This window comes from Geotrypetes seraphini, chromosome 3 (genome assembly GCF_902459505.1).
Source record: "Geotrypetes seraphini chromosome 3, aGeoSer1.1, whole genome shotgun sequence".
Classification (NCBI taxonomy): domain Eukaryota; kingdom Metazoa; phylum Chordata; class Amphibia; order Gymnophiona; family Dermophiidae; genus Geotrypetes; species Geotrypetes seraphini.
In genome coordinates, this window is record NC_047086.1 from 87,612,544 (window position 1) to 87,640,525 (window position 27,982).

General features: G+C 44.0%; 1 protein-coding gene across 4 annotated transcripts in view; it reads right to left on the reverse strand.

Annotated features, from left to right (window-relative positions):
* MBOAT2 (membrane bound O-acyltransferase domain containing 2) overlaps nucleotides 1-27,063 on the reverse strand; it is a 216,274-nt gene extending 189,211 nt beyond the window's left edge. The window contains exons 1-2 of one of the 4 annotated variants that reach the window (XM_033936895.1): nucleotides 26,530-27,063; nucleotides 767-912 (exon numbers count right to left, since the gene is read on the reverse strand). In XM_033936895.1, coding sequence (XP_033792786.1) covers nucleotides 767-912; nucleotides 26,530-26,610 — 227 coding nt within the window. In that variant the 5' untranslated portion in view covers nucleotides 26,611-27,063. Of the gene's footprint in view, nucleotides 1-766; nucleotides 913-26,529 lie in introns of those variants that run through there. The other 3 variants (XM_033936897.1, XM_033936896.1, XM_033936898.1) reach the window with 3 other exon arrangements.
* Between the last annotated feature and the right edge of the window lie 919 nt (nucleotides 27,064-27,982).

Here is a 27,982-nt window from a genome sequence, read left to right on the forward strand (position 1 = left end):
TGATTAGCTTATTGCATCAACAAGCAAAACTTCGGTGTTACATTCACATTAGAGTTGTACATTGGTAGCTGAGCACATGGCTTCTAACACACATAATTCTGCATCAGCACCTCTCTGATTGGCAGAGGAGGACCATGGAGCCCAATATGAAGCAGCTTTCCTCCTCTTCTTGATAGGCATGGGTCAAGATAGCAAGATGATACGGTGGGAGGTGGGGAAGAGGAGTAGAAAGCAAGCTGTTTGTCAGACATAAACAGGGTGTGTCAAGAAAGAGAACTCAAGGGGGAGCAGAAGTGGGGGTTTGCTGGGATAGAGCAGGGATAGAGAAATTAGGGAAGTAAAGAGAAGAAAAAGTTAGGAGGTGGAATTATTATTAGGAGGAGAAAGAATTATGAGAGTTGTCCAGCCTTTGGAAGACACAGAGAAAGCTGGTGGTTAAGCCTGCTGGTATGAGTATAGAAAAAGGGAGATTAATTGTTGGAGAGAGCATATCTTGGGAAGGCTTGAGCCTGATGAAAGAAAAATTGGGGAATGACATCCCCGTGTGTCAAACCTGGGCCAGGAAAGAGTCATTCCTTATCATGGGAGAATTCTGTCGCAAAAATATGCAATTTTTTTTAAATATTGAGCACAGAATTTAAATTTTTTAGTGCAGTATTCCCCCAAAAGTAACATGTGTTAAATCCTTTTTCACAAATTCAACACTATCAATAATAGCAAAAACCTATGCTAATGATAGGAATTGAAACATGTAAGACTGACTTACCATCCAAAGCAAAAAAGGGCAAGATACAGGCCCAAAAGAGTGACAACTAAATGTCTAATTAGCACACTAGTTTTTCTTGAATGTAGGTAGATGCGAAACCAAACAGCTGCAAGCAAGGCAAACAGTTGGCACACTACGAAATTCACCTGTGGAGAGAATAAAATTATGATCTATAAGCACACGATTAGACAAGATGTTGAAAAGCAGAAAGTCCAACAAACTACTTATTTATCATTTCTATAGCGCTGTACATTTAACAAGCAATGGACAGTTCCTGATCAGTAGAGCTTACAATCTAATTTGGACAGACAGGACAAATAAGGTTGGGGAGTTTCTTGCAGAAAGTATAATAAGATGGACATAGGTGTTGAAAGCAGCTTTGAAAAAAATGGGCTTGTAGCTTGGATTTGAATACTGCTAGTGATGGAGCTTTATGCATTAATTCAGGCAATCTGTTCCAGGCAAAAGGCACAGCAAGATAGAAGGGATGGAATCTGGACATGACAGTGAAGGAGAAGGGTACGGATAACAGGGACTTAGCCGATGAACAGAGTTCAGGGGAGGGGTCATAGGGAGAGAAATATTGGGGGAGGAGGCTGCAGAGTGGATGCACTTGTAAGTCAGTAAGAGGAGTTTGAACTGTATACAGAAATGGATGGGGAGCCAATGAAGTAATTTGATGAGAGGGGTAATATGTGTATAGCACTTCTGGTGGAATATAAGTTATGCAGCAGAATTTTAAATGGATTGAAGGGGAGAGATATGGTTGAGTGGAATACCTGAAAGAAGCAAATTGCAGTAGTTTAAGAGAGTGTGGATAAGGTTTTTGGTTGTATGCTTGGAAAGGAGGAGAGGTTGGGTTTTGGTAATATTATAGAGGAAGAAGATAAGGGCTTTAGCGGTTTGTTGGATTTGGGCAGATTGTCAAAGATAACTCTAATGTTGCGAGCTGAAAAGGACAGGGAGGAGGAGAATGTTGTCCACAGAAACAGAGAATGGGGGGGGGGGCGGGGGAGTAGGGAAGTGTGTTTATGTGGAAAGATAAGGAGCTTGGTCTTAGTCATATTCAACTGTAGGTGGCAGTGAGACATCCAGACAGCAATATCGGGCAAGCAGGCTGAGATTTGGGCCTGGATTTCTGAAGAGATGTGTGGAGAAGTAAATCTGGGAGTCATCAGCAAAGAGTTGATATTGAAAGCCATGGGAGGAGATAAATACACCAAGGAAGCATGTACATATGGAGAAAAGGAGAGGCCCAAGACAGAGCTTTGAGGTACACCGAGAGTGGGATAGCAGTGGAGAAGGATCCGCCTTTGCAAACACTGAAAGTACAATGAAAACCAGGCGAGACAGGTGTAAAAGTGCAAAAAAGCAGGCGAAGAAAACCAGGCGAGAACAGAACCCTGGAATCCCAGTAAAGACAGCATATCGGGGAGTAGGTGATGATCAACAGTATCAAAAGCAGCAGATAGATCCAGAAGGATGAGGAAAAGAGTACAGGCCATTGAATCTGGCCAGGAACAGGTCATTAAACACAAGGGTGGTTTCTGTGGAATGGAGTGGGCAAAAAGTCCGAATGAAATGAGTCAAGAATAGTTTGAAATGAAAGGAAGTCCAGGGAATGGCGGTGAACAGCACATTCAAATAGCTTGGATAAGAAGGGGAGGAGGGAGATGGCGCAATAGTTAGAGGGGTGGGGGATCTAGTGAGGGTATTTTGAGGAGAGCTGAGACTATGGCATGTTTGAAGACATCAGGAACAGTTGCAGTGGAGAGAGTGACAGTTTGAGGATGTGGCAAATAGGAGGGATGACAGTGAGAAAGACAACGCTGAGTAATTGGTAGGAATTGGGTCAGAGGAGCAGATAGTGGGTTTGGAGGAGGAGAAAAGATGTGCAGTTTCCTCTTCAGTGATTTCAGAAAAGGAGAAAAATGTAGGAGTTGAAGGGAGGTTGGAAGAGTGAACAACTGGAAGGAGAGGTGGGGGAAGAGATTACCTGGTTGAGAATTCAATTCAAAGTGAAATCTTGTGAATCTTATCATAGAAGACCTCTGTCATCATTTTGTGGGAAAGTGAAATGGGGAGTGGAGGGGGGGACGACTTTTGAGTAGAGAGTTGAGTATGCCAAAGAGATGGTGAGAGTTAGAGCTAAGAGTTAGTTAAATGGGCATAGTACAGACTGGAAGGATGTCAACAGGATTTGAAGTATGTAATCAGTATGTGTGTGGGATTTAAGCCAATGACATTCATCAGATTTGGCAAAGGAGCACAGGTAACAGGACTTCAAATGGGAGGAGTGAGTATCTAGAGCGAAGGAGAGAATGGTGTTGTAGGAGAGGACACCTTCATTGACAAAACTTGTGTGACATAGTAGTAGAAAGGAGACATGAGATGGTGGTAGAGAGGGTGTCAGGGTCAATAGCCTGAAGGTTCCTAAATGTATAGGTAACGATTGGTCGGGTCTGGGGGGGGTGATCGATTTTGAAGGTTAACAGATGGTCAAAGAGTGGAAGAGCTGAGGTGTAGAATTTGGTGGTAGAGCAGTTAGAATAGAAGACAAGGTCAAAGCAGTAGTCATTCTGGTGCGTAGCAAAGGTGGAGCACAGTTGGAGACTGTATGAGGGTGTTAAGGTGAGAAACCTGGAAGTACAGGAGTTAAAGGATGGATATTGAAGTCAGTATGGATGAAGTCACCAAGGATGAGGGAAGGAAATGAGTGTTTGAGAAAGGAAGAGAGCCAGGAATCAGAGTCAGTAAGAAAATAAGAGAGGAACTTATTGGGGGGGGGGGGGAACGACGATAAATGACTGCTACTTGGAGAGGCAGAGGAGCGAATAGATGGTTGAAGTGAAATTCAAAGGATGAAGAGGAGGGAAATTGAGGCGGAAGAAGGGGCCGATATCTACAAAATGGCGACAACAACAACCCAACACCACCTCTATGATCAACTTGGCAAGGTGTATGTGAAAAAAGGTAGCCTCCACTACATGGTGGCAACTGAAGCAGAATCTTCAGGGCAGATCCAAGTCTCAACTAGTGCTAGCATGTGCAGAGTTCGAGAGATAAAGAAGTCATGGATGAAGGCAAGTTTGTTGGAGACAGAGTGGGCATTCCATAGGCACATGAGAATGGCAGAGAGGAAGGGGGAAGGAAAGGAAAAGAGATAAGATTGGTTACAATGTGGTGTGACCCGCATGAGTAGGGTGAGGGCTGGCTGGGAGAACTGGGATTGATGTCCCCAGCAGAGAGCAAGAGAAGGAATAAGAGAATATAGATGAGTGTGGGAAAGGTACGAGGGGGGTTGCACCTTGGTCAAGATGCATACAGGTAGAGAAGAGATGGCTGAATGAGAAGGAAAAAATGTTGAAGATCTATGGCTGAGAAGAGGGTAGAGGACAAAAGGGAGGGCAAAGTGGTGAAATGGAAAAAAGTGAATGGTGTAATGGAGATAGGTTAAGTAGTTGAGATGAAGAGAGAAATTGGGGAAAGAAAGTATTAGGAGGAGGAGTTGGTACACATAGGTCATGGTGGAAGGGGAGGTTGTAAGCACTAGGCACTTTCTTAGTGGACAATGAGATTTATCCTGGATACGGGAGAGTTTCCTAGGCTAAGGTTGGTGATACAAGTCAGATTTGTGAGGCTTGTTAGATAGGGATGGCTAGTCTCATCAGATGAAGATGAAAGTAGATTGGTAATGTAGACTTATCAGAGAGGGTTCATGCTCGAGAGGTATAGCTGTGTGTGCTATGTGTAAGGTTGAGATTAAGAATAAAGATAAATAAGAATATTCTTAGTCAAATTTAAGCTTTATGGACCTTTTAAATGCTTGGATCAGAGGTGAGGGAGGGGCTCAGCTAGGAAGTGTGTGGGTCACAGGTAAATGATTCTATTTATATTCAGTAACGCTACTTATCCATATAGCAATAATACATGCATAATTATTTTAGAATACAAATGATCAGCATTTAAATAATACAATCACTACCACTGCTGAAAATTGACGCAAGACATTATCAAAAATAAAACTTCCCACCACCAGTGCTGTTTGTGACTTATCCTTGTAGTGATTCAGAGAATAGTTGTGATCTTAAAATCTCCTTCAGATTTGGTTTTAAAAAAATAAAATCTTTTCTGTTTATACAAGTAATTGAAAATTTGCAAAATATTATCAGGAATTTTCAAACACTGGTAATGTTAGAGCCAAGATAAATACCTGGGGATTATTTTACTAAGAAGTGCTAACAGATTTAACACACACTAACAAATTAGTATGCATTAAGTACCATGCAGTTCATAGGTATACAATGGGCTGCATGGCCTTTAGCACACACTAATCATTAGTGTACTTTAGTTAAAAAACAACAAACAAACAACCCAAACACACCCAAGTTATCTTCTCATAGGCAGGAACATGATTGAATAAAACAAAACATTCACCCAACATGGGCAGCTTCTCTCATAATACCAACATATATAGCAGGGGTGCCCAAATGGTCGATCACAATCAACCAGTAGATCTCAAAGACAAAGCGAATCAATCAGAAACTCCACTAGTTACCCGCAGAATCCAGAGTCCTCTTCAAGTTTGCTTGTTTTTGCTACAAAGCTGTCTTTGGGATTCTTCCAGCTTATCTAATCTCCCAGTTCTCTCCTGAGTCCAACAAGAGCACTCGCAGAACAAACCTATTTAATTACCCCTCCTTGAAATCTTACCAATACAAAAAGTTTCTAGATAGAATGTTATCATTCCAGGCAGCTAGGCTGAACACATGGCTTGGAAAGCCCATACTTGAGGCCACTACATACGCAGACTTTAGAAAATCCCTGAAAACTCGACTGTTTAACAAATTCTAAATTCCCATACCCAACTCTTCCTCGCCATGACCCTTCCACCTCACCCCCTAATTCCAAGACCCGAAACTAATTATACTGTCCTCCTTGAATCTTATGTACTGACATAATATATCTTTATTGTAACCCACCTGCACCCCATGTACTGACTAAATGTATCTTTATTGTAACCCACCTGTATCCCATACACTGACAAAAAGCACCTTGATAGTAAACCACTTGTATTGTAACCCACTTGCATCCCATGTACTGACAAAATATATCTTTACTGTAACCCCCTCCGAAATGACGGAGGTGATTAGTGGAGTACCACAGGGCTCAGTCTTGGGCCCAATCCTATTCAACATCTTTATAAGAGACTTGGCAGAAGGGCTTCGAGGTAAAATAACATTATTCGCCGATAACGCCAAACTGAGTAATGTAGTGGGCAAATGCACAACAGACGAAGATTCAGTGCCCGACAACATGATGCACGACCTACTCCTACTGGAGCGATGGTCTAGGACATGGCAACTCAACTTCAATGCCAAAAAATGCAAAGTTATGCACCTGGGCAGCCAGAATCCATGCAAGTCTTATACCCTTAATGGCGAGATCCTAGCAAAAACGGTAGCAGAACGAGACTTGGGGGTAATCGTCAGTGAGGACATGAAGTCTGCCAATCAAGTGGAGCAGGCTTCGTCCAAGGCAAGACAAATCATGGGCTGCATACGAAGGGGTTTCGTCAGTCGTAAGGCGGAAGTCATTATGCCATTGTATAGATCCATGGTGAGGCCCCACCTGGAATACTGTGTGCAATTCTGGAGGCCGCATTATCGCAAGGATGTGCTGAGACTGGAGTCGGTGCAAAGAATGGCCACCCGGATGGTCTCGGGACTCAAGGATCTACCATACAAAAAACGGCTTGACAAATTACAGCTATACTCGCTCGAGGAGCGCAGAGAGAGGGGGGACATGATCGAGACGTTCAAGTATCTTACGGGCCGCATCGAGGCGGAGGAAGATATCTTCTTTTTCAAGGGTCCCACGACAACAAGAGGGCATCCGTTGAAAATCAGGGGTGGGAAACTACGAGGTGACACCAGGAAATTCTTTTTCACTGAAAGAGTGGTTGATCGCTGGAATAGTCTTCCACTACAGGTGATTGAGGCCAGCAGCGTGCCTGATTTTAAGGCCAAATGGGATCGGCACATGGGATCTCTTCACAGGGCAAAGGTAGGGGAGGGACATTAAGGTGGGCAGACTAGATGGGCCGTGGGCCCTTATCTGCCGTCTATTTCTATGTTTCTATGTAGTTACTAAATTGCATTAGCACATATCACTTTCTACATCAACAGCTAACAGAGAATGGGGACAGAAAATGAGCAGAGACTGTGCTTTACAGCTAATAATACAGTTAACAAGGAGAGGTTATTGTGCATTAACTGATAAAACAGCATAGTTAATGCCATCTCAATGGATGACAATAGCTATATTGTTATATGCAAAGCAGGGTGGATAAAAATCAATGACTTTTTTAAAATTTAAATAAACTTTTTTGAGGAAAAAAAAAATCTAAAGATAGTTATCTATTATATTTAAGATACAGTCCAAATGTTTATTCATCATTAAATAAGGATTCGTTTTTAATTATGTAGCATGAGGCTGTATATTCATGCAATGTTAAAATTTTTTGGTAAATGAATTCCATTAATCCATTCATAATGTCATGATAATATTTTGTGACTCTTTGCATTGGAACGGCGTGCATGGTTCTTGCCTTGTTAACATTTATTGTACTTTATATACTAAACTCAATAAAACTTTTGAACTAAAAAAAAAAAAAAAGAGTAATTTTTCTAAGTGATTGTAATGCCCTAGAATGTGCCCCTATCAAAAGATAAAAACCAGAGTGGTAAAAACAAACACACACAAAAAAAGGCACTGGTAGCAGAAGCGTCAATGCCAAGTGATTATTCTGTACATGGTGTGGAGGAGAGAGAAATTTCTCAAGGACCTAAAAATGCAGTGGGAAGCCAAGAGAATGTAGCAGAAAGATACATAAATATTTCCCATTGTAGAAGATGCAATAGGCTTGATTAAAAGCAATTTTCAGGAACACCTTGGTCATCTAAAAAAAACCTCAGAATGAAGCTTTCTTTAGCATAGTACAGTACTATGGCGAGTATCAGCAGTAAATTGTCTGTAGTACTGGTAATTGTTTGTTTATATGTCTGAATTACATGGTGAAAACGGCCCTAAGGATTTTGATGAAATGGGGCAAAATCTACGGTTTTCAGGTACGAGAAGCAATTTAGCTAAGTCTGGAGTTTGGCAAAACTCATTTGGGGGTTCAAAAGGGGGATTTTCACGATATACTGCTGCTGAGGAAAGCACACAAACACTGTTTCTGTAGCTACTACTCCTGTCTCCCCCCTGAAGCCCATTGGTCACACATTCCTAAGGAAGGGGTAAAGCAGGACTGAAGGCTGTTAAGGCAGTTTCTCTGTGCCTACTGTTCCCATCTCTGTCTGCAGCCCATTGGTCAGACTTTCGTGAAGAACCTAAGCTAGCCAATAGGCTGCAGGGACAAGAAACTTAGCCAACCAATAGTCTGCAGGGAAAAGCAGAACTAACAGCAGACAATATAGAAGAGATGCAGTATAGGTAAGGGGGTTGAGAGGGTAAAAGAGACCGAGGGAGAACATATTGGAATGTAAAAGAGAGAAAAGAGCTTAAGTAAAAGCAAAACTGAGTTTGTAGCTACTGCTCCTGCCTCCCTCTGCATATCATTGGTCAGCTATAAACAAACCACTGCCAGTTACCCCCAACAACATCGAAAACTACAACACCACCACAGTCAAATAGCTACACAAGACAATCTGAACAAATAACCCATCAAAATCACTTCCCCCACTTTCCTAAGCGAAGCTCAGTCTTCCAGGTACTAATAGTAATCTTAGATTTACAAGCGAGGTTCATTAGTGCTACGTATGTACAAAACTTTGCTCTTGAGAGGTGATCATATTTGTTCAACTCAAGATTGCAAAAAAACAATGAGACATGGCAATGCTTAGATCCAGATAAAGCTAGGGATTAGAGGGAGAGAGTTAATCAGTAGGGATAGGAAGATGAATATCTTTATTCAAGCTATTGGTAAATCTTCATCTCGAGTTCTATGCCTAGATTTAATGGGTGTAAACCTTATGAAGAAGGGCCAAGAAAAGACTAATAGAATGGTGCATTAAAACCCTATAAAGTGAAACTGGCATGCATGCAAAATGCAAACACTAACAAAAAAATGCAAGGCCTGGTGACCCAAATGAAACATCATTATAAGAAGTGCTTTGATGACGATGACAAAAGGAACATGTTTGAACAGGCAGGATCTTCAGGATGGTAAAGGTTTTGATTTCATCATATCTCTTAAAAACTGCCTTGAGGAATTGTCATATTTGAGCAAAAATATATTTGTTATTGTTACTGCATGTTATCTTCATTTTGATACAGTTGTTACAAAGAAATAAGAGTTGAAACAAGCAAATATTTATTTTTTGTGCAGTACTGTACTAAGTGGCATTGAATGCAATGAGTAATACTAAATAAGCAACAATGGTATCAATAATAAAATACTCCAGTCTGAAAGACCACAAAATCCACAATGGTATGGAGAAACCAACATTTTATAACACTGGAATGTGTCCCTGGGTTAGCCCTTGAAGAAGGTCACGAAACGAGGTACTCTGTAGGGCAATCAGCCAAGGCACCCTTTTGTCAAGCAAAGATATTCCTGGAATATGTGTGGATATCATTAGATAAGTTTCTGCCAATATCTACTATTCTTAAATTATGGTAGAAACCTTCTCTCATAAGGATTTATGGGTTTAAGTGATTTTGCATTTAATATTTTTGACTTCTCTATTTTATTTCTGCACACAGCACTTTTGAATTTGAATAATTATTTATACACAGGGTGATATGTGATGCTTGTGGGTAAACCTTGCAGTGCGCTTTTGGGTACACAATAACTGTGGATATACCCAGGTGAACTCCTTAAGTTCTGAAAGGAGGTTCCCGTGAACTGATAAATCACCCTAGGGTAACATTGACAACTTCCAGTAAATATAACTTTGGACGCTGTGTGAAAATTAGAGAACTAGGAGTTGGTCTTTCAGATAAGAGTATTTGACATTGACCCTTCCGAATTTCTGTTTGGCTTTATATATTCTTGGATCAATAATAAAATAACAGCATTGATTTTTTTGTTTAGGGGAATCTATCAACCTAAAGGATTCCAGAACTATCTACCTTTGAGATCACCATTTTCCTATTCTACAATTTCAGGGTTATTTGTCCAGGATAATGCTTCAGTCAAATCATGTACATCACATATCCACAATATACTACCTAAAAGAAAAAAAAAATCCAACCTTCCAGGAATCACCATAGATAAGTCTAATAAAAAAAAAACAGCAGATTAGAAAAAGAGGTAATTGAAGAAAAAATTGCCCAGTTTGTTTATGCAACAAACTTTTCTTTCCATCTGGCTGAAAACCCACACTTCATTAATATGGTTCAGTCACTGAGACCAGGATACAGTTCACCCAGCAGAGAAGATGTTTCAGCGAAACTGCTGGAAAAAGTGTATGACAGAAATGGAACAATGTGCAACAGGTCTAGAGGGTAAAATTACTAAAGTCTTGATGGGTGGCGTAATGTCCACAATGATCTTGTTGTATATGCTTGCATAACAAAAGAAGGGAATGCCTTTCTTGAAGAAACAATTAATACCTCAGGAAATACACATACAGCAGGAAGTAACAGCAAAAGCTATAATATAATAAAATGAGAACAAGCATTCAAATGTCTAGTAAGCAGTTTAGTCACAGACCTGTAACCAAGATGAGAAGACATTTAGAACAAGAGAATACCGAGCTAATAACATACGGTTGCAGTGCTGATGTGTACAACTCCTAGCCAAAGTCTTCAGTGTCCCAGAAGGGTTAATTCTACATCAATTGGTTCAATTTCAAAGAGGATCCCCACTCAACATCTTCCACGGATACAAAAAAAGTAGCCCAAAATAAAGGGGTCCCTAACTCTGGACCTAGTTGAGACCATGCCCTTAAACTCTGGATATCTTTATCAGAGGTCCCAACATAGCCCCAGAAAAAATTTCAGCAATTTCTGAGATGGTCGAGTGGGGGAGCTCTGGACCACTTGACATGGCATGATCCAGTAAATAAGACTAATTTTGTTGAAATTGCAAAATACTTCTGTAGCAATAATTTTGCTGCAGCAGCTCTGAAAAGAATGGGTGGAACCAATCTAATGCTCCCACAAGATGTTAGATGAAACTCGTAGTGGATGGTTTTGAACAGTATTTCAAGAACTGGTCTATTCTGATGACAGTTTGTGAACAAGATGGAGAGAAAATAGATGGCAATGTTACGGCCAAAATCCTCAACATTGGGATGACAAGAAATGTTGAAGATATGCTGAGAATCCTGAAACCCATTTCTGAAGCTTTAAACAAAATACATAAAAATAGCTGTTTTACTTTTGATGCTGTTCAAATTTGGAAGAAACTGAGCGAGCACTTAAAACCAGAACTGCACAATAACTGAATTAAATTACAAGCATTAAAAAAAACCGAATGGGATAAGTACTACCTCTAGCTAATTTTTCTTGTAAATATTTTAAATATTCACTACCAGGGTCAAACCTTAAGTGCTGAAGAGAAGTTAGCTATGACTTGGTTAGTCAGGAATCATCCATCTGTAAAGCCAACTATAATAAACTTCAGAGCTAAGGGGGAACCATCCAAGAAAGCACAGTTACTTACCGTAACAGGTGTTATCCAGGGACAGCAGGCAGATATTCTTAACGCATGGGTGACGTCACCAACGGAGCCCCGGTACGGACAATTTTAACTAGAAAGTTCTAGTTGGCCGCACCGCGCATGCGCGGGTGCCTTCCCGCTCGACGGAGGAGAGCGTGGTCCCCAGTTAAGATAAGCCAGCTAAGAAGCCAACCCGGGGAGGAGGGTGGGTCGTAAGAATATCTGCCTGCTGTCCCTGGATAACACCTGTTATGGTAAGTAACTGTGCTTTATCCCAGGACAAGCAGGCAGCATATTCTTAACGCATGGGTGCCGAGAGTTTCTGGGTAGTTGAGTCCAGGGACTCCCCAAAGAGTTCATCACCAAGACAAGGTGCGTTGGCTAGGCGGTCTTGGTGATTAATATCGAGGTCAGAAACTCTCAGCCAGGCCAAGTGCCTCATGGCAACAGCCATGGCAGATGCTCGAGAGGTCAGCTCAAAAGAGTCATAAATGGAACGCACCATAAATTTCCTGAGTTGGAGCAAACTGGAAAGTTGTTGTTGAAAAACCGGGACATTGCGTTCAGGGATGTACTTTTGGAAGGAGGAGAGTTGTTGCACCAAATGCTTCATATAGAAGGAGAAGTGGAAGGTGTAATTATTAGCTCTGTTGGCAAGCATGGAATTCTGATAAAGGCGCTTGCCAAATTTATCCATCGTTCTGCCCTCTCTGCCAGGAGGAGTAGAGGCATAAACAATGGAGCCCTGGGTTTTCTTTAAAGTGGACTCCACTAGAAGGGATTCATGGGGTAGTTGAGGTTTGTCGAACCCCGAGATAGGAATGACCCTATATAAACTATCCAGTTTTCGAGGTGCACCCGGTACCGTGAGAGGGTTTTCCCAATTTTTGTAAAATGTTTCCCGTAAGATGTCGTGGACGGGTAACTTTAAAAATTCTTTGGGGGGTTGTTTGAAGTCCAGGGCGTCAAGGAAAGCCTGGGACTTCTTAGAGTCGGACTCCAAAGGGATAGACAGAGCTGCCGACATTTCTCGTAGAAATTTTGTGAATGAGGACTGTTCAGGTTTGGAACTGGTATCGACCATCGATGGTTCCTCGTCCGTTGATGAAGCCTCATCATCGGTACTGGGTGGGGATTCTTCCCATAAGTCCGGGTCCCTGACGTCGGTATGCGCGGGACGGGACGGTGGTGCGGATGGCTCAGTATGGCGAGTCTTAGAGAGGGATTTGCCAGAGCGCATCGAGACGGTACCGGGGGAGGAAGATCGGTGCCGGTCCTGGTCTCGGGGGGACTGGTGTCGATCTCGATGTCGGGAAGGGTCGGCATCAGAGCGTGGTTGCACCGGAGGATGAAGTGGTTCAGCCGTGAGTACCGGCATGGAGGTGTTCAACGGTACCGATGGTGTCGACACCGGTGGTGTGGTGCGAGGCTCGGGCCGGTCCGGCACCGAAAGGAGTGGATCCAACAGTGTGGGCAACAAGTGCTGGAGTTGTTGTTGTAGTTGCTCCTGCAGTTGGGTTTGGAGTATGGCCGCAATGCGGTCGTCCAGAGGGGGCACCGGTACCGCTTTTTTCTTTTTCGGTACCATAGGTGCCGCTCCATGCCCCGGCGATGAGGAGGCCGATGAGGAGGCACTCACCGAAATCGGGGCGGAGCGTTTGCGGGGTCGGCGTGATGCTGGGAGGACCGGCGTCGCCGGTGTGGCAGGAGGGCGCTCAAGGGAAGTGGAAGGCTTCTTAGCCGGCTTACCTGGTGCCAGCGACCCCGAGGAAGGATCAGGCGGTGTCGAAGTAGTCGGTGCCGACTTTTGCGATGCCGTTGACGGTGCGGCTGATTCCATGGCAGATCCGGTGCCGAAAAGAATATTTTGTTGGATCTGTCTATTTTTTAATGTACGTTTTTTAAGAGTAGCACAGCGGGTGCAGGTGTCAGCCCGATGCTCTGGACCCAGGCATTGTAGGCACCAATTGTGCGGGTCAGTGAGAGATATAGGGCGTGCACACCGCTGGTACTTCTTAAAGCCCGGCTGAGGGGGCATGAAGGGAAACACGGCCTCCGCAAAATCAAAACCGGAGGCCTGTATGGTGACAACAGGCCCCGCCGGGGCCGGTTCGAAAAATAAAGAGAAAACAAAGTTTTTGGGGGTTTTTTTTGGAATTTAAAACGAAAAAGAAACCCGAAGGTAAAAGAAGAAAAAGGAAGACAAAAACGCGAGCGGGAAGGCAAAATCCGATATTTCAACGGCCGTTGAAAAATACATGCGTCTTCTTCGCTCCACAGAAACGAAGAAACTGGGGACCATGCTCTCCTCCGTTGAGCGGGAAGGCACCCGCGCATGCGCGGTGCGGCCAACTAGAACTTTCTAGTTAAAAGTGTCCTTACCAGGGCTCCGTCGGTGACGTCACCCATGCGTTAAGAATATGCTGCCTGCTTGTCCTGGGATAAATATATGTATGTTTGCTGATGATGTTTTAAAGAAACTCACGCACAACCTGCCCAATTGAAAAAAAAGAAAAAGCCTCCCCATGCTGATGGCCCTCCCCAATGACCCCCCCCCCCCAGCAGCAAAAATGGTAGGAGGGATGCCTACTCCCTCCTACCTGGCCGAATACCCTGTGCCATGCCTCCACCTGTTCCTTGACTCCCACACCACCTACCCTCCCCCTCAACTCCTCAACTATCCCCTACCCTCCCCCTTCCTTCCCCCCTCCCCCCCAAAAAAGGCAAGAGGGAAGCCTACTCCTTCCTGACAATGGAGGCCCCCCTCTGAACCATCCCCTACTCTCCCAAGGAGAAAAAAAAAAAAGGAGACAGGAAGGGCCTTAGGTTTCTCCCCATGCATCACATGGTGCACCAGGGAGGAGAAGGCCCATCATTTTCAACGGGTGAGCTTTGGACCTGGAGGGACCATGCTTCCCTTCATCTCCCAAACTCTACCAAAGGTACTGGGTGGGAGGGTGTTTTGAGGGAGCTTCTGGTGGCAGGTGGGAGTGGGCATCCCTCCTGCCTTTTTTTGGGAGAGTAGGGGATAGGTCAGGGGGAGGCACCCTCCATTGGCAGGATGGAGTGGGCAACTCTCCTGCTTTTTTTCGGGAGGAAGGGGGGAAGGGAGGGGATGGTTTGGGGGGCATCCCTCCAGCCAACTTTCTCTCATGGGGGGGGGGGACAGTATGGCAAGAGGCAGTGGGCATACCTCCTGCCAATTTTCTCTCGGGGGGGGGGGGAAGATTCCCAGTGTCACGCTCATCGGGGGTCATTTGGGAGGGAGACTTCTTTTTTTTTGTGTGGGACAGATATTTTGCGTGTCCCTGACCAACTGGTGAAGCTTTTCCTGGTGCAATGTGGGCAGAACATTTTGTCCTGACCCTTATGGAAGCGAACCCCCAGGTATTCTAAGTCCTGCATAGGCTCAATGTGACTCTTACTGAAGTTGATTATCCAGCCCAGGTGCTGAAGCAGATGAAGGACTAGGTGAACCAGAACTTCTAAGGTTTGCAGATGAGCTGCCATCACCACCATCACCTTGGTGAAGATCCTTTGCACCGTCGCCAATCCAAAGGGCAGCGCCGCAAATTGATAATGCTGCTGCAGAATGTGGAATCTAAGGAATTTCCTGTGTTCTGGAAAGACGGAAATATGGAGATATGCCTCCGTCAGATCCTGGGAAGCCAAGAATTCCTCCAAAGCCACCGAGACAATCACCGAACATACAGTCTCCATCCGGACACCAGGCACTCTCCGGAGCCTCTCTTTATACCTCACGCAAACACATCGACCCCTCCAAATTCTGGACAAAAATAGATGAAACAATCCAGGACTGTGACCCCAAGGACTTCATCTCACAGTGAAACAATCTGACTGCCAACATCCTTGATGAACTAGCCCCACTACAAACCAAAACTAGAATCAGCAGAAGATCAGATCAATGGTTTGACAATGAACTACTCCTACTTAAAAGATAATGCAGACGACTAGAAAGAAAATGGAGAAAAACTCATTTAAATCACACAAAAACAGCCTGGGAAAAAACTAACAAACAATTCAAAATACTACTAAAAGACAAGAGAAAAACACATTACACTAAACTAATAGGCATAGAAACCCAAGATACCAAAAAACTATTCCAAATATTAAAAGACCTAACAGACACCAAAACCTACATAACTACTAACAATACCCCACCCCCCTCAGCCACCCTCTTAGCAGAACACTTCAAGAAGAAAATTACAAATGCCAGAGCAATTGTACCCCATCACACCTAAACGAACTCACAATTCCTCCCACAGATAAAGAATCAACTGCAGCTGACAGAACATGGTCTCAATTCCCCAACATACAATGGTCTGAATTCAATAAACTCTACAAAAAGTACAGCCACGCATCCTGTGACCTTAACCACTGCCCATCATATCTCCTTACAACCTCCAGCACAAAATTCCGTACTCTATTTCTGCAATGGATACAAACCATGCTCACTGACGGCCTTTTCCCAACTGACCTAAGCAAAATCATCATCACCCCAATCCAAAAAGATCCAAAAGGACCAACAGACCAACCATCCAACTACAAACCCATTGCCTCAATACCTCTATATGTCAAACTGACAGAAGGACTAGTAGCCAAACATCTCACCAACTATCTAGATGACCATAATATACTTCACCCCTCGCAATCTGGCTTCAGATCCAACTTCAGCACAGAGACATTACTAGGCTCCCTCATTGACACAGCCAGACAACACCTCAGCACAGGAAAAAAATGCTTCTCATACAACTAGACCTTACTGCAGCATTTGACCTGGTAGACCATAACATCCTGCTGCAAATTTTGGATGCAATAGGCATCTCAGATAAAGTATACTCTTGGTTTGAAGGCTTCCTAAAATCCAAAACAAACATAGTAAAATCATATAAAGAAAAATCTGAACCTTAGTCCACCCTTGCAGCATACCACAAGGATGCCCACTATCCCCTTCTCTCTTCAACCTATACACTGCATCTCTCGGAACATACCTGGATAATCTAGGCATCACCACCTACAGTTATGCAGATGACATTACCATTCTCATACCTTTTGATCAACCAAAAACTGCCATGACAAACACACTACACCTAACACTAGAAACAGTAGCAACCTGGATGAAAAATCACAAACTGAAACTCAACACAGACAAAACTAAATTCATCCTCCTCGAAAATGACAAAGTCCCAACCATAACCAATTTAGAAATTAACACAATCAACTATCCCATTCAAACTACCATAAAACTACTAGGAATGACTATAGACCGATGCTGCACCATGCAACCGCAAATAAATAAAATACAGAAATCCTTCGCAATTATGAGAATCCTTAGACAAGTCAGGAAATTATTCGACAAAACACAATTCCATCTTATAGTACAATCCCTAATCCTAAATCTATTAGATTACTGCAAACATCCTCTACCTCCCTTGCCCTGCTACAATGACTAAACTACAAACAATCCAAAATACAGCTCTGAGACTCATCTACTCATTGAGAAAACACGACCATATTACAGAAGCATACATCAACTCACATTGGCTACCAACCCAAGAAAGAATACTATTTAAATTCTACTGTATGTTATTTAAAACCTTAAACGGAGACAGCCCAACCTACCTGAACAACCGCCTCATCCAAACCACCTCAATCAGACATAGAAAAACACACACCCCTCGATCAAAGAAGTAAAACAGAAAAAACTATATGATGGCCTCCTGGCCACTCAAGCAGCTAAACTAGATAACCAAATATCCAATCTACTGATAACGACACCAGACTACAAGACGTTCAGAAAAGAAATAAAAACTACACTCCTCAAGAAATTCCTGAAACAGCCCTAACTTCAGAAAAGAAATAAAAACTACACTCCTCAAGAAATTCCTGAAACAGCCCTAACTTCAAACTTACCGTCCTTCCTCCCCCCTCTTCCCGCCACACAGGAACTACATAACCTACTCTTTACCTCTCTAGAAAGGACAAATGTTCTTCCATTGTAACCCAAAGTTTTTTATCTCTTTTGTAATCCACCTTGAACCGCAAGGTAATGGCAGAATAGAAATCTCTAATGTAATGTAATGTAATGATGAAGTATATCGAGTATCTGTCAGAGCCCGAATCTCACTCCGGAACAAGCTCTGACTGCAATATCCAGCAACCTGGGGTACATGGCCCCCATCCGGGCCGCCTTTTCTGGCCTCCCTGTGAGTCCAGAAAACAATCTGCCAGGGGACGATGGATCTTGAGCTTGTAGCCATCCTAATGGACCTCCAGGACACAAAAGTCTGAGGCAATAGCCTGCCATTCTACCAGGAAGCCGAGAGCTGCCCCCGAGGCCTAACATCTACATTGGTTCTTAGTAGTGCAACCCGATTCAGGAAAAAAAATTTCGATTTGATGCAGCCTATTGAATTGGTTTTTTGATTTGATTCGATTTTCCTGCCCAATTGGGTGTTTTGTTTTTTTTTCAAACATCCTGGTGGGTTTATTTTATAGCCTCTTCACCCCCTTTGCCTTCTCCTAACCACACTGGCGCTGTGGTGTAAACAAAATAATCAAGCAAAAAAGACTTCCTCTCTCTGTTAAATCCTAGCTTACGTTTGCGGTCTAACACCAGCTCTGGCAGGATACACGTTTCAAATCTGACATATTGTAATCACAAAATGGAAAATATAATTAGTTTTTCTACCTTTTGTTGTCTGGTCATTATTCAAATCTTGTTGGTCCCAGGCTCTGGTTGTCTTCTGATAACTTGCTTGCCAGGGTCTTCTTCTTTCTCCGTGCTAACCATCCATCTGCCATCTCTATCCTTGTCTTCCATTTCCCTTCCCTCCCCTGGAGGTCTGTCATCTTTCTTTTTTTATTCGCCTCCATCCACAGATCCATCTTTTCTCAACTACCCTTTAATCCAGCATCTCACCCTCCTTCCCCACCACCCCAGGGTCCTCCATCTCTCCCTTTCTTTTCCCAACTACCCTCCTATCCAGTATATCTATCCCCTCTCCACACCTTCCCTTGTGTCCAACTTCTCTCCCTTTCTGTTCCTTCCCTCCCTAAATCCCATTATCTCCTCTTACACCCATTATTTCTTCCCCCCAAAGTCCGGCATATGGACGTCTCTTTGAACCCTCCTTCCCTCCCTCCCTCCCTCCGTGTACTTCTACACCAGGGCCCCCCTCCCATGAAGGTCTGTTCCTCCCTGAAGGCCTGCCCCCCACCCCTGAAGGCCTGCCCCCCATCCCTGAAGGCCTGCCCCCCATCCCTGAAGGCCTGCCCCCCATCCCTGAAGGCCTGCCTGTCCCCTCTGAAGGCCTATGCTACCATCCCTTGCCTGTCCCCCCTTGAAAGCTTGTCTCCTCTGAAGGCCTGTGCCACCATCCCTGGCCTGTCCCCCCTTTGAAAGCCTATCCCCCCTTTAAAGGTCTGCACCCACCCTTGAAGGCCTGTTCCCCTCTTAAAGGCCTGCCCCCCCCGAAGGACTGCGCCCCCCCCCCCCCCAGAAGGCCTCTGTGTTCCCCCTGGCCTCCCCACACCGTTTACCTTATAGCTTCAGCCTGCAGCGAAGATCGTGGTTACAGCGTCTTTGCAAAGTGCTTTGAGCTGTTTCCTCTGCTGCGGTCCCGCCCTTCCTCTGACATCAAAGGCAGGATCGCGTGTATCCTACCAGAACTGGTGTTAGACGCAAGCTCCCTGAGCCCCGAAGCGAAGTGCAGGCTGTCCAGAGGGTGCACTGCCAGGCAGCCAACCCCTTGGAAACAGACTATGCAAAGTCCGATCTTCCGCAGCCAGAGTTGTCCCTCACGGTGAACCTCTGTAACATAAGGGCAGAATTTGCAAACAAAAATACTGAGTTTAAATAAAAATAAACACAAGCAGAAAGACAAGCTCCTACAGTCTGGCTTGTAGAAAGAAACTGGATTCCCGTGGGGTAGTACTGAGGTTAAGAGGGGAGGGACTCAAAACATTGTATAATTGAGGCTTCCTACAAGCTGCCTGACGACCACAGGAAATAACCCACTTGTTCAGGAATAGAGTGGGATTGTATAAGAAGGCCTATTTAGTCAGCTCATCCATACTGTCTACTATCCCTTCCTTCTCTCTAAGAGAGTGGTCCATCATGCCCAACAGTCCATCATGACCAGCAGTCCGCTCACACGGCGATCCTCTGGTCAAAGACCAGCACCCTGATTGAGACTATCCCTATCAGCGTACGTCCTTGTTCAGCAGAACTTGTCTAACTTTGTCTTGAATCCCTGGAGGGTGTTTTCCCCTATGACAGACTCCGGAAAAGTGTTCCAGTTTTCCACCACTCTCTGGGTGAAGAACTTCCTTATGTTTGTACGGAATCTATCCCCTTTCAACTTTAGAGAGTGCTCTCTCATTCTCCCCACCTTGGAGAGAGTAAACAACCTGTCTTTATCTACTATGTCTATCCCCTTCAGTAACTTGAATGTTTAGATCATGTCCCCTCTCAATCTTCTCTGTTCGAGGGAGAAGAGGCTCAGTTTCTCTAATCTTTCGCTGTACGGCAGCTCCTCCAACCCCTTAATCATCTTAGTCACTCTTCTCTGGACCCTTTCGAGTAGTACCGTGTCCTTCTTAATGTACGGTGACCAGTGCTGGACGCAGTACTCCAGGTGAGAGCGCACCATGGCCCGCTACAGCGGCATGATAACCTTCTCTGATCTGTTTGTGATCCCCTTCTTTATCATTCCTAGCATCCTGTTTGCCCTTTTTGCCGCCACCGCACATTGCGTGGACGGCTTCATCGACTTGTCGATCAGAACTCCTAAATCCCTTTCCTGGGAGGTCTCTCCAAGTACCGGCCCGGACATCCTGTATTCGTGCATGAGATTTTTGTTACTGACATGCATCACTTTATACTTGTCCACATTGAACCTCATCTGCCATGTCGATGCCCATTCCTCAAGCCTGATTATGTCACGTTGCAGATCTTCGCAATCCCCCTGCGTCTTCACTACTCTGAATAACTTTGTATCGTCTGCAAATTTAATCACCTCGCTCATCGTACCTATGTCCAGTTCGTTAATAAAGATGTTGAAGAGCATGGGTCCAAGCACCGAGCCCTGCAGCACCCCACTGGTGATGCTTTTCCAGTCCGAGTATTGTCCATTTACCCCCACTTTCTGTTTCCAGCCAGTTTTTAATCCACATGAGTATTTCACCCTCAATTCCATGCCTCGCAATTTTCCGAAGTAGTCATTCATGTGGAACCTTGTCGAATGCCTTCTGAAAGTCCAGATATACAATATCGGCCGGGTCGCCCTTGTCTATCTGCCTGTTCACTCCTTCGAAGAAGTGCAGCAAGTTTGTCAAACAAGATCTGCCTTTGCTGAAACCGTGCTGGCTGGTCCTCATCAGACCATGTCCTTCAAGGTGATCAATGATGCGGTCCTTTATCAGTACCTCTACCATCTTTCCCGGTACCGAGGTCAGACTCACCGGTCTGACCTCGAACCCGGGTCTCCCCTCGAACCTTTTTTGAAGATCGGCATAACATTTGCCACCTTCCAGTCCTCCGGAATCTTTCCCGTTTTGATCGACAGGTTGGCTATTAGTTGAAGCAGTTCAGCTATGGTCCCTTTCAGTTCCTTCATGACCCTCGAATGGATGCCATCCGGTCCCGGGGATTTATCACTCTTGAGCCTATCAATCTGCTTGCATACCTCTTCTAAACTGTCAACCCTGTCAGTCTCAAACCCAAACCCTTTGCAGGGCCACATTTTGGATTTGTAGGTACTTGGAGGGCATCAGAAAAAAATAATTAATGTCTTATAAAAGAAATGACAATTTTGCATGAGGTAAAACTCTATATTTTATAAATCTTTCCTTCTGGCTAAGTCTTAATAATAATCTTGTAATTTATAACTAAAGAGTCATATGATCCAAAAACTGTTTTATTTTACTTTTGTGATTATGATAAACATACCGAGGGCCTCAAAACGGGCCGCAGGTTTGAGACCACTGCTCTAAGAGATCTTCTACACTTGATCCATTTTATCTTTATCACCTCTAGTGGGAGGCTAACCACACAATCACCACCCTTTCCATAAAGAAGTACTGTATTTCTTTAGATTGTTCCTGAATAAATATCCCCTTTCACCTTCATCCATATCCACTCTTTCCAGAGCTTCTTTTCAAATGAAAGATTTGCCTCATATGTTTATGTTCTTTCATTCTTTAGAATTATTTTAGGGCCACAATTCTTTTACTTTGCAACTAACTATGAGATGAGAAATGTATGTGTATCTGTTACCCATTTTTTTTTCTAAGCTCGAGTTCCCGATGCTCTTTGCTATCTCAAAAATAGATTCTTAACACAGCATACTTACTTTTTTTTATAAATGAAGAGGCTCCTAACTTTCTGAATATTTTCATAAATCATTTTGCTATTTTTTTCTTTTTGTACACTTTCTTGCTTCTCTTACATCATCCTCCCATTTCCAATGTTTATGTTTTGTTTGTTTGTTTGTTTTTAAATTTATGTGGATCTTACTCTTCTTATCTCCATTCCTGAGTCCAACAGCTTCTCATTCTTTCCTCCTATTAATCTAGATCCTCTCATCTCACTCACCATTATTGCTCTTCTTCCTGTCTCTTCTTTCCTTCCCCCAGTCTTTCATTCTTTGTTTCCTACACCCCCTTCCCCATTCAGTCATCAAACTTGATAAGTGTACCTCCCTACCGCAGAACACAGAATCACTGAGCAGCAAGCTAGCACCTCACCTTGTAAAAAGAGTGGGGAAAGAACACCAAAAAAAACAATGATAAGACAATCTAGCAGTTAAAACAGGCCAAAAGTGATATTCCTTGTGACTCTTTGTAAGACACAGGAAGCCCTATGTTAGATAGGAAATGAGGCACCCAGGACAGGACATGCTTGGTTCCCCCAGTATTTTACAAAGACTCTACCAAACATATAGTCTTTTATAAATTAGGTATAAGGATGTGAAGAGTGGAGCAGAAATTTTTAAAAGCTGCATATTGGGGGAGGTGGAAATTTGCTGCTTTTTATAATAACTGCTCCTGAGAGAAACAACCCCAAGCTCACCTATTCAAAGACAGGGAACACCCCCAGAACCTACTGGGGTTTTCCCTGGTGACAAGTGGTCAGGAGCAGGAGCGATTCACAGACACTCCTACCACCTAAATGTTGGAAGCTCAAAATAGTACACTTGTCGGCTTGAGTCCTAGCACAGTAATATTGTGAAACTACTACTAAGGGTTGACCAGCATAATTTTGAACCCCAGTGCCCATTTGGGGATTATTCCTACACCTATAGGATTTTGACCACAAGGGAAATCTCTCCCCGGAAATGGAAATTCATTTTCAGGGTAGGTGCAAAAGACCACTTGTATATGAATATTTTCAAGTAGTCACTTTTCCCTTTGTAAAATACATATCTTTTGAGGGGAACTGGCCAATCAAGCAACCCTCTCCCCCTCCAAAAGAACCATGCATCTCAGGAAGATGCATATGCAAATAGATTTACAAGATCACTATTAGCCCATGTTTGAGAGCTACATGAGAAAATACTTCTAAAATAGGGCCTTAACTTCCATTGATGCAGGTTAGAAAATGACACGGTGAATCATTCCTACGGTAGACTGCAGCAAACCGCAGTAAAATTAAGAAAATGGGTAAAAATTACTGCCGGTGTGGTAACAAAGCTTTTTACCGCTCCACAGGAGCGGTAAAAAGCTTTGATCCTGCAGGGAACTCCACCCATGATCACAGCTCCCCAATAACCCACCATCCATACCCTCCTTGTGGCTCCAGGCATCCCTTCCCCCTTGCTCACGGGTCCGATGTCTCCAGCACCCCACACACACACAGATTCGGAGGCTCCAGCCGGTTTCCCTCCCTCCCTGCTGCTGGCATATACCTTGTAGATGATCGAGGCGATCTCTACATAGGCCTGCTTGACGGTGCTCACAGCCTTCCTTCTGCCGGGCTCCTCTTTAGGATGCCACTTCCTCTTTCTGCAAAGGGAGCATGTGGCACAGTGGTTAGAGCTACAGCCTCAGCTGAGGCTGTAGGTTCAAATCCCATGCTGCTCCTTGTGATGCTGGGCAAGTTACTTAATACCCCATTGAAGGCAGCAAATGAGCACTGATCTTTTCATGAAGTAGGCGGCAAGTAAGGTAAACCCTTGATAAAGCCATTAATTTTTGGCGAAAAAGGTCCCGTCACGCTGTGGCTGCCTAGACCATCATATTAAAAATAAGTTAATCAATTTCTTTCTTCAATACATTTTTGGAAATGAAAGGAGGAAAACAAATTAATTTGTAAATAATATTTTGAATAAACAGTTACTATGTAAGATTTAGGGAGGAGGAGGTAGAAAGATCAATGATTGAAAAGTGGAACTTTACAAATCTTGGTTGTGGTTTGTTTATCAAATTGCTTTCTGAGACCCTTCCCTCCATGTATCACACTCTTTGTGTTAGAGAGTGGGTATCAAGTCACTTAATCACCCATTGCACTGGGACAGATAGGGACAAATGCTTGAGTACCTGAATGTAAACCACTTATATCCTAAGTGGTATATAAATACTGAAATAAATAAATAAGGAGGAGCCTAGTAGCAGGAGGGCAGTGAGCACTGTCAAGCAGGCCTCTGCAGAGATCGGCTTGATCTCCTACAAGGTATGTGCCAGCAGCAGGGAGGGAGGGAAGGAAGTCGGCTGGACTCGCTGGATGAACGAAGGAGAGGGGGCTGGACCCATAAGGGAGGGGGCTGGAGCTATCGGCCCTGAGGAAGAGAGGGAGCGAATACAAAGCATAGCAGATGCTGAGACAGGAGGAAAGGGCACAGGAGGGGGAGTTGGGGCTGGAGGTAAAGGAGAGAGAGGTGCTTGACCTATGGAGGGGAGGGCTGGCACTGAAGGAGAGAGCTACAGGACCTGCAGGAGGGGGCAGCTGGAGGGAAGGGAAGAGGGGCTGGACCTGTTGGGGAGGGGATGAAGGGCAGAGAAGGGAAAAAGAGATGCCATACTAAGCGGATGAAGGAAGAGGGAATGAAATACTGAAAACAGCAGAGAGAGGGAGAGACACAGGGAGGTATCAGAAACAGAAGAGAAATAATGGGCATGGAGAAGAGAATAGGGACAGGGACACAAAGGTAGATACTGCATGAGAATGGGACAATGCCAGACATTTGAGGGGGATATGGACACTGAGGGAAAGTGCCAGATGTGGAAAAGAATAGGAACACAAAAGGGAGATGAGTAATTCAGGACTTAGAGTAGTGATGATAACTCGTAAATTCAGGGAGAAGCGACACAGGGGAGATGCTGGACAGGGAAGTATAGGGAACTTAGAGAAAAGAAAGATAAGTACACAAAGATAGAAGATAGATGGTGAGCATAGAGAAGAAGAAATGTCAAATGGAGCAGGAGACCCTGGTGAGTGAGTTAAGAGAAGACAAAGAGAAACAGCAGGACTTGAAAAATAAAATGACCAAACAACAAAAGGTAGAAAAAATAATTTTATTTTCTATTTTGCGATTAGAATATATGAGAACAGGAATGTTTATCCTGCCTGTGCTTGTGTTAGACATGGGTAGGGCCCATGGCACAAATTTGGGAGGGGAACCCTAAAGCCCACTTCAGTTTTCATCAGGTTTAGGGCTTTCTCTAGCCAGGGGGCAGTTGCTCTAATTGCACTCCTTGACCTATCATCCCTGAAATATGTGATTTCAAATTTTTCACAGTAAAGGAGGAAATGGATCTTTCTATTTCTTTGGCATACTACATGAAAAATGTGTAGCTTCTTGGGATTTTGGTTTATCTTTTTGGTCAGCTATTATGTATTTGACATTTGTGTACTGTTCTGAATTTTCTATGTAACATTCAGTATTCCCGATAGTGGAGGAGAGATGGGTTTTGTTGATCCTTTTCACATTTGTGATTTATAAAATAACAGTTGTACAGAATATTGTTTATTTTTAAACTTTAATAAAATTATTTAAATATTAAAAAAAAAAAACTTTGGGCTCGTGTGGAAGGGATCAGACTGAACTTGTGGGGATGGGACAGAGCTCGCGAGGACGGGGACAAACTTTATTTCCATGTCATTCTCTACTGCAGGTACAGATCAGACAAAGTTTTCTTGACAAGAAAATATGTCCTGCACCTCTGTGTAACTAGCTCAGATTTGGTGAGTCAAGTAACGAAATCTAAAATCCAACTATGGAGTGTCAGGAGCAGAGGTAAAAGAGAATCAAAATACTATTAACTAGGAGCTATAATATATATACAGAAAGTCAAAACTGCCAAGAGCAAAGAATGAGGCTGGTTAAGGGGGAAAAAAATCAAAATGACCTCATTGTCCAACAACAGTAGCAACAAACATGTAACTAAAAGCATGGAATATATTGGCGGTACTGAAAACAGTGAAACACAGCCTCACAGATCATTAGCAGAATCCTCTCTCAAGTATACAGTAGACGTATTGATCAATATAAACTGAATTGACCATATGCACATAATCGCCTTCAGTTTTGCCCCGAAATAGAAACTTCACTGAACACAGCACAGCTTCGTTCCCATCCTCCTCAGAGACGAGGATGAAGAACAGGTTCAAGAGAGAAGCGGCTGGAATAGATCTGTTGGAACGTTTTGCCCAGTCCACTGCATAGACATATTCTAAATGCTTTCCGTATAACCATATCACATACATGAACACCTCGGAGTAGTTAACATTTTGTGATTAACAAAAACATCACTTCGTCTAACTATACAAGGAGGCGTCAACAAATAAGAGGAATTTAAAAACTTGGTAGCGACAAAAAATTCAACCTATTTAGGATATTGCAATAAATGGTATAGACGTTAAGACATAGCACATATGAGATACAGTCCCATTATATGCGCCGGGGAAAAAAAAAAAAATTGGTGCAGACTTATTTGTGTTTATTGCATGCAATCCCGAGTCAAAATTCCGACACCATCACCTCCTTTTTCGCTAGACAAAGCCCACCGCCGGCCGAGCACAGCGACCGCCGCCACTGACCCGCTCCCGCCCCCCGGGAGCCCCCATTACCTGGTCTATGGGTAGCTGGAAGGCGGTGCTGAGGGGCTGCAGGACCGTGGAGCCGGTGGTGGTGGTGGTGGTCGTAGCCATGGCAATAGCAGCCCAGACCCCAGGGAGCGCGAGCAGACAACGCCGGCGAATCTTCACGTCGCCGCCGTCTAAGCAACGCGCTCCTCCTCCTCCTCCTCCTCCCCCCTCCCCTCCCCAGGCTTCCCCAAACTAACCGGCGACTACTTTTTCTATTTTATTGTCCTCCAAAACTACCCCCAAATTTCTGTGCATCAATAAGAACCCTCAAAAAAATAATGCAATTCCGGGAAAGAAGCGACGAGAATGTCTTTTTTCCAAGAGGCAGCAACCCCGGCGTCTTGCTCTGTTACATCACCGAACGCCGCCTTTGTAGCTCCGATAGGATGAATGAGAGGAGGCGGCTCAGTGAAGCGCACAATAAACCTGCACCTTCCTTCCCTTTCATCCTCACCACGCCCAACTCCTCTGGAGCTCCCCCCCCAAGCAAGGAGGGGCAGCTGTTATGGCAGCCCAGAAGGGACAAGCAACTCAAGGGGGCGTCGCAAAGACAGTGTAGCCCTTTTAACATAAGCAGCCACACGTCCTGCAAAATAGAAATATGAATGAACAGCCCTCTACTACTGCGGGGCACCAGCAAAGCTGTCAAGTTGCCCAGGTCCAAGAGGGAGATTTGAGGTCAGTCAAAGATTTCGGACAAATCCTGACCTGATGCATTATGGGACCTGCAACACAGATTATAGTGGGTCTACAAATCCCACACTGCTTCAAGTGTACACTAAAAAAAAATCCACTATTGGTCAAAGAGTCTCCTTACAGAACTGGGTAACTAACCGTCAAATTACCCAACTGCAAGAAATAGACCAGATTAGTCCTTATTGCCCACAACTTTGTCCTGTTGGGACATGAAAAACTGATTTCAGTGGATAGAATTGGGGGATTACAAATACCACCCTGCAATGGGGTGCAAATTTTAAACCAGGTCTGGCCAAAAAGTCTCCCTCTTGAAACTGGGCAGTTCGACTGAGTAGCTAGGTTCCTGTATTTATTTATTTATTTTTTAATTAGCTTCCATCTACACCAGGGGTTCTGAACCAGGACCATCCAGAGCTAGAAACACATCCAGTGTGACATGCCCCCTAGAGCTCCTATACCACCCACTGCATCACACCAAGCAGAGAAGGCAATAGATAAGACATCATTTTGGAGCCCCTTCTGCCCTTGCACCCTGTGTGGCCACACTGCCCGCACATAGCTTGCTACTGCTCTGTTTTCAACCCAGTCCTCAGGACACATCCAGCCAGTCTAGTTTTCAGGAAACCCACCATGAATACAAGAGATAAATTTGCATGCAGTGCCTCCATTTTATGCAGATTTGTCTCATATATTCATTCTTGGTATCCCAACAAACGTGACTGGCTGGGTGAGTCCCAAG